The sequence below is a fragment of the Equus przewalskii genome, chromosome 1 (genome assembly GCF_037783145.1).
Source record: "Equus przewalskii isolate Varuska chromosome 1, EquPr2, whole genome shotgun sequence".
NCBI lineage: Eukaryota > Metazoa > Chordata > Mammalia > Perissodactyla > Equidae > Equus > Equus przewalskii.
Window position 1 is genome coordinate 19,314,611 of NC_091831.1, and position 7,762 is coordinate 19,322,372.

Sequence of the window (7,762 nt, forward strand, 5' to 3'; positions counted from 1 at the left end):
ATCAGTTTGTATTTCTAAAAGATGTGCTCATGGTGAAGAGAGGTACCCTAGGAAGACTTAGACTCGTGTACTAGTTGAGTCTGTAATTTCAGGGTCACCAGGAGACAGGGGTATTCCGACTGCCTGGCTAAGGCCTGAAATTCCACCTTTATCGCAGTATCTTTGGATTCTGCTAGAATGCAAATGGATCTGGAAAGGACTATAACTTTAAGTTTACGCTTGTCGTTTATTCTCTGTTGTGAATGAAGGATCTGAAAGCTGATTTTATTAGGAGGATTGGGAGAGAAGAGGACAGATCAGGCAGATACATACATTTATATATATGTATAAATGTATATATTTTGTGTAAATATACATATGTATACAATGTATATAAGAGTCCTTGTGTGGGGTGAAGACATTTCAGGTTCCATAAGATGGATTCTACTTGATCCATGTGATCCTTTGCAATTTACCTCATCAGTACACTGCTGCCTATCTAACTGGTTTTGAACTTGGGTTGGGAAATATGGTCACACCACTGTCAGATTTCAGAGGAGGAAGCAGTGACAGTGGGGAGAAGGGCTCAGGGAAGGAAGGCTTTGTGGAAGAACCAGGACGAGAGCAGGAACTTGAGGAAAGGCTGGCACTTGGATGGAGTAGAGGTCAGGGAGTGTGACCCCTCAGTATATGAAGCCTCAAAGCAGGGGTCAGTAATGAGGGGCCTTGGTCTCTGAGCCCGCCTCCACTCCTGACCTCCCTCCTGGAGGACACAAGGTCACCTTGTTGCTTTATTTTCAGGTTGAAACCATTGGAGATGCATACATGGTGGCTAGTAGACTTCCCATCCACAATGGAACCCAACATGTGGGCGAGATTGCCACAATGTCCTTGCAGTTTCTCAGAGCCAACATTCACTTCCAGATTGGGCACATGCCTGAAGAGAAGCTCAAGCTTCGAATTGGCCTCCACACAGGTAGATAACACTGATGGCAGGTGGCCTTATGGTCCAGGTGTGGCGGCAGGTAATTCTGAGCTCAAGTCCTAGGTCGGAGGATTTAGGAACCCTGAAATAGATGGTAACATCTCCAGGGGAAATAAAAGGTTGAATTGTCTTAGCATGTGTATTTCCAGTTAGCCCGATTGCTTGATAATAGACACACTAAGACTTCAAGGTGTTGAACCAAAAATAAGGAGGAGACCAAAAACCAGAGCAGTTATATCGGGCTGCTTTTCCTCCATGCCTCTGCGTCAAATGCCCTTTGATCTGTTCTGTTTTTGTCAAACTCATGGGCGTGTGACCTGAGCAGAAGTGACCTGCACTTGGTTTAATTCTCTTCCATCACTGTCTTGAAATTCTTAATAACTTTTGAATGAGGGGTCCCTTATTTTCATTTTGCACTGGGCCCTGCAAATTATGTAGCTGGCCCTGCTCCTACCTATCCTCCAAGGCTTAACTAAAGTAAAACCTGACCCCTAATCAGAATTAATTACTCCCGTATTTGTGCCCCTGTGGCTTTGTTTACATCTCTAGTACATGAATAGCATTGTCATTAATTTCTGTCTTAGCTCAGTCGTTATAACAAAATACCATAGACTAGGTGGCTTAAACAATAGATATTTAATTTCTCACAGTTCTGGAGGCTGGGAAGTCCAAGATCAGGATGCCAGCATGGACTGGTTCTGGTGAGGGCCCTCTTCCTGTACTGCAGAAGACTGCCTTCCAGTTGTGTCCTCACACAGTGGAGAAATTGAGAGAGCTCTGGTGTCTCTTCCTCTTCTTATAAGGACACTAATGCTGGCATAAGGGCCCCACCCTCATGACCTCATCTGAACCTAATTACCTCCCAAAGGCCCCTCCTCCTAATACCATTATTTGAGGGTTGAGGGCTTGAACATATGAATTTGGGGGTGGGGTGGGGGGGACACACAAACATTCAGTCTGTAACGTTTAATTATGTTGTTTCCCACCAGAAGTCTGTGGGTTCCATAGGTTGCCTCATTAAACCCTAGGATCGATTACCAAGCTTTGCCCCAAGAAGGCACTCAACAAATGTTTGTTGAATTGCATTTGTTGACTTAATGTGCATCATGGGGTCTAGTCCTTGGGAAATGCAGACTGGGTATGCCCTTCTGTTCTTCCCTTTGTAGGCCCTGTGGTGGCCGGCGTGGTGGGAGTCACCATGCCTAGATACTGTCTGTTTGGAGACACTGTGAACATGGCATCCGGAATGGAAAGTAGCAGTTTGCGTGGGTATCATTTATAGCACTTTGCAAACACAGTCTTGCTGTCCCTCCAGTCTGCTCTCTTTCACCAGAGACTATTTTGAGAGGACTCATTTGCATTTTCTACAGTTTTCCGTTTGGAGAATAAGATCGTTATCCACTCGAGACAACACTGATCACAAGCTTTGTAGACAAGGTTTTGTACTGTTCTCTCTATGGAGCTGTGTAAACACACACAACTTACTCCTTCTAAGACTTTCCATTCTAAAGTCAGGTGCACATACAATAAGATCATTTAAATGAAGAGCAGGAGTTTGCAAACTTTTTCTGTCCAGGGCCAGACAATAAATATTTTAGGCTTTGCAGGCCATTGTCTCTGATACAACTACTTAACTGCAATTGTAGTGTGAAAGCAGCCATAGACAATATGTAACTGAATGTGTGTGGCCATGTTCCAATAAAACTTTATTTGCAAACACAGGTGGTGGGCTGGATTTGGCCCATGGGTGGTAATTTGCTCTTCCCTGATGTAGAGTATGGTTCTGGTGATGCAGAAGAAATCAATGGCCGAGAACTCCGGGGAACATCATACTATTTTGCTTTACAGTAATTTCTATTGCATTGACTATTGCGAGACACATGTATGCCATTTATCAGCTGAGACATTTATCAGCTGGAAAAAATAATTACTCAGTGATTTAAGTTTCAAAGAGTTTAGGTTAACATTCTCTCGAATATGTAAATTTCCCACAATATATAAAAATACATAAAAAAGTTTTCCCCCTCTGATTATGTCATTGTTTAACTTAATCCACCACATCTCAAACACAGATTTTTACCCCTCGTTTAGCTTGTAAATCAAGATTTTCAGGATAAATTTTGAAAGTGGAACTGCTTATGTAGGCTCCAAACCTGACTCTGTTTGCAGTTCTGGTTACAAACAACATTTTCAGTGATACGTTCGGCTCTGGTATCATCCTAAGAAGCCTGAAGAGCCCACCTGATTTCCCTCCATGAGGAGTATCAACTTGGATATGGAGTCAGTTCTGCCTTCTGATTCTAAAGTGAGTATATTAAAGCTTGAGCAGCACCCAGGAGTGTCTGAGCGATGCTTGGATGGTTGGGGGTCCCAGCCCAAGGGTCCCAGACTTCAGAGAGGTTGTCTGTGATTTGCTTAATGAGAGACTTTGAGCAGTGCAACATTCCCCTCCACGGCAGCCGCTGTCCCGCTGACACCTGTGTGAGAGTCATGATCAAGGCGATAACTAGGCAATGACTGGTTCATGGCAGCTCTCCGGATTCACGTCTCTCAGAGCACTGCAGGTGCCCTGCTGGCGCTGGGAGGGTATGATCTGCAGAAGAGAGGCACCACTCCAGTCAAGGTAAGACCTGGCAAACTGTACCCCACCTGCCCCATTGGGGTCTCTGATGGAGGTGTTGAGGAACTTGGCAAGATGAACGAATCTCCACGCTGTGGTGTGTGGAGACCTCTAAGGTCCATTGGGAGGTGCTCGTGTTTCTAGGTCTTCTTCCTTCAGACAGGACTGTATGGTTCCCTCAAAGAGTCAGACATGGAATCTATGACAGAAAACACCTTGTCTCCCACCTAGACCAACCCTTTATGGGATGCCTCCTTTCTCTTTGCCACTAATGGTCTCCCGGCCTCCCCTTGAATACCCCAGTCTCATCTCCCACACAAAGTAACAGCTAATACAAGCCCAGGAATCATGAAGCTCACAGGGGAGAGAGAAGCCCACTGGTTTGGGGGTACTAGGACCTCATCTCTATACATTTAAATATTTCTCCCCTTTCCTTCTGCCTTCTCCTCCATCCTGGTCTTCAGTCTGTTACTGAAACTTACCATGATCTTCTTTCCGATAAACACTGCCCTTTTGGGGTTGGGGGGGGTGCTCCTCTTGAGATATTCTCAACAACATCTTGGAGATTTTCACAGTAGGAGTGGTGGGTGGTTACTAAGATATTGGGTGTTTGGGTGGGAGTGGGGTCCAGGGAGAGAAGTGAAAGGTAAGGGGGTGGCATCAACTCCTCGTTTGCTGAGTCTGCTCCTGGCTTGCTGTATTTGATCAACTGACTTCAGGAAAGAGGAAGAATTTTCTAGAAGGCAGCAGTATAGCCCTAGCTTTGAATCCTGTCCCACTATTTACTAGCTGTCTGATTTGGGGGCTTGGTTTTGTCATCTGTAAAATGGGAATGGTGATAATACTGCCCTCAAAGGGTGGATGCGAGGATTAAATGTGAACGTGCATGTGAGGGGCTTCACCTGGTGCCCCACTCATAGTAAGAGCCAATAGGCTTCATTACTATCTTTTAAAGATTTTCTTTGCAACAAACTTTAGCTCCCACTGGTCCTCACCCCTAGGCCATTGCTGACTGTCCATCGAGGCTCATCACCAAAGCCCAAGGGAGTCATCAAGATTTCATTCACAACGAGGCCTTTTCCTCACTGAGGCAGCTCCTGCCTAGTTGCGGGTCTGGCTACAAACAGCGTTTTCAGTAAGCAGCACGGGAGACTGAGTCGTCTGCTCAGAGGCCACATCTCACAGGCAGCCTCTCCTCTGAGTCACCATCGCTCTCCTTTCCCTCCCACAGGGGAAAGGAGAACAAACAACTTTCTGGTTGAAAGGCAAAGCAGGCTTCACTATTCCACTCCCTGAATTTACTGAGAAAGAAGCTAAATTCCCAGAGATCTTCTGAGGTGAGTGTCTTTTCTGAAGATGTCTGTGGGGTCTCAGGAAAGTCTGTGAGGTGCGTTAAATATACCACGTAGGGGATGTACTTCCAGGGTGTTGAGTCAATCTCCCAGTAGGGGGATCCATCTAGCTGGCCTCCTCTTCCCACTCTGAGTTCTGTGGCCCAAAGCACACTTGGAGCTGGAAGAGCTGGATGTGGTGAACTCGTTTCCTGGGGGGCCAGGGCTGGGCTGTTGCTCCCAGACCTGCCAGTAAGCCTGCCTTGGCTGCCAGATATTTCCGGCCTATTAGCTTGCGATTTGCAGCGAACCCAATTCATTCTGGGCGAGGGGAAAGCAGGAGAACAAAGCCTGGGCCGACAGGCCCCACCCACCCCACCTTCCTGTGCAAGGCGGCTGCTCCCTAACCTTTAGTGCTTATTTCCTTATCAGCTAAAGAGCCTGCAAGGAGATAGGAATGCATATGAGAAGGCACCTCCAGAATGTGTTCAGGAGATGAAGCTTTAAGGTTTGATTGAGCAAGCACTGAAAGCCAACCCGACCCGGGCAGTTCCAAGCAGACAGGACCCCTGCAGTCTAGTTACCAGAAGGCCTGGTCCCTGGTTCTAACTTCCTTTGAGCACTGCAGCTTCCAAATGGATGATGTCCTGTTCTCAATTTATTGTATATATTTTTTCCTATCCACTGAGCACGGGATACAGTCAAAGCTTGCATTTTAAATAGAATTTTTCACTCAGTTATGAAGTACTTTTTTTTTTTAAAATGTCCAGCAAAGATGAGCTCTATCCACTCTGATATGAATATTTCCCCCTTTACACAAATAGGATCCCATGTTGTTTAATAGATTTACTGAACTGCTAATGCATTTACAATACTTCTTGCTTTATCTCTTGCGACTCCTCGCATCCAGATTGTCTTCCGTGTGGTTGCTTCTGAATATGGCAGAGTGATTTAAATGATATATCGTGTCTGAGACCTTTTCCTGTTGAATTTCCTATGACTGAAGAAGTGGAAACCAATGAGAATGTTTTCTTTTTCGCTTGACCTGTGAGCTGCCTTTGTGGAGATATTGTTGAACTCTGAATAGGGAAATAAACTACGTTTTGGTGGGTTGAGAGCCTTTAATACCAAATTTTACAGAAGGTTTGGTGGAGTTCTTGCCTTTCTTCAGGAGGCGAGACTCTAAATAGGAGCCAAGGGAAGTGCTTTGCAGTCTCATCTCCACCAAGCTTCTAAGCGCTTCTGTCGGCTGGACTTTTCTTCTGCCCAGGGTGGGCGACTAAACTCTAGGATTTTCGCAGACTTTATTTTCTATAACATGATTCCATTTTCTTTATGGTAGGTTCTGCTCCTCTCCACAGGCCTTCAGTGTCAAGGATTGAAAGCTTTTGACTGATGTTTAGAAATAAGGAAGGCAGAAGGCATTTATATGAAAGGGACAGGGGTGTGTCTTCTGCTACCCTAGCATGGAGACAATGGGCCAAAATTTATCTTCTCATGTCTCATAATGTCTTCTCTTGTTGGGGATCTTGGCTTCTGGATCTGAAACACTTTATTCCACCATTAAAGGGAACAAGGCAACCTCTGCTATGAGGTCTCTTAGAGAGATGGGCCAGTTCCCATCCATCTGTCCATCCATCCATCCATCCATCCATCCATCCATCCATCTATCCGTCCTTTATCCATATGGACATGAACAAGGAGCATTTATTAAGCAGTTACTCTGTGCTAAGTACCACATTGGGGGACAGAAGAAAACATGAAACTTTCCTTAATCTTTAGCTCTCCATTTAGTTGGAGGGAGGCAGCATATATAGTAGTAATGCAGTATATTAAGAACTAATAGAGGTATGTATGAAAGTGTAGACATAACTAAGCAATCCGATATTGTTACATTTAAAAAGCCTTAGAAAATGATACACAGATGTAGGGATGGGGTGGGATATGGAGATCGTCTGTTATTATCCCATCTTTGTATTTGGGTGAAGTGCATGTGTGTTTGTTCTCTAGCCTACATGCTTATGTAAGTTAGGTTCATAAAATAAAGACTTTGTTACCTCTGCCTTCTTCATTCAATATTATAAACATTTGGCGTCTGCACACACACAAACATATAAAACATATGTACACACATGTGCATACACAGACATACACACACGTGCAAATATATACATGCACATGCACACATATTCATATACAAGTGCATATATGCGACACATATATAAATCTCTCTATATCTATCAATAGATCAATAGAGAGAGATTTATGTGTGTGTACTCAGTATATACGTGTGTATTTATATATTTCCTTTATATTACTCAAGCTTTTGAGAGAGAGAGAGTCTTTAGGGATCAAAAGCAGGAATTTTGATAAGAGCAATTTCCTAAAATCTATAGCCAGTGTTTTTTCTATGTCAGCCAATAATACCTAAGGGAGAATGTTCTCTTTCCACATTCTCTAAATGTCTGTTTTATGTTTAGCACTAATGGGAATTTACAAGAGAGATTATTTTGAGAGTGCTTTCCCTTAATTCTTTAACAGAGAAGCTAAGAGACATGAAGGGCAAGCTGACTCCATGGGCTGTTAGTTAACTAAAGTCGAAACACACTGCTGGGGCGTTAGGACTGTAGAGACAGGGATGACCAAAAAGCTTTTTCCCCTAAATGTTAATCATACAAAATGGCTTTGCCTCTTTGCATTAGAAACTCAAGACTGGAACTTTTGAAATGTGAGTGTAGGATAGAATGATAGAAAGTCTGTGGTATAGATGGGAGTCTAAGAAGCCCTAGCTGTATCAACCCCTGGGAGGGTTGAGGAATTGGCCATCAACATGATATATTACCACTG

The 7,762-nt window shown here is 44.2% G+C and overlaps 1 protein-coding gene across 1 annotated transcript in view; it reads left to right on the forward strand.

Annotated features, from left to right (window-relative positions):
- The window catches only part of LOC103564288 (guanylate cyclase 2G-like), a 59,038-nt gene that overhangs the window by 44,686 nt on the left and 6,590 nt on the right, over positions 1-7,762 (forward strand). The window contains 4 exon segments of the mRNA XM_070589957.1: positions 781-955; positions 2,131-2,229; positions 3,496-3,587; positions 4,816-4,921. Of these exon segments, the coding sequence (XP_070446058.1) occupies positions 781-955; positions 2,131-2,229; positions 3,496-3,587; positions 4,816-4,920 (471 nt within the window). The 3' untranslated portion in view covers position 4,921.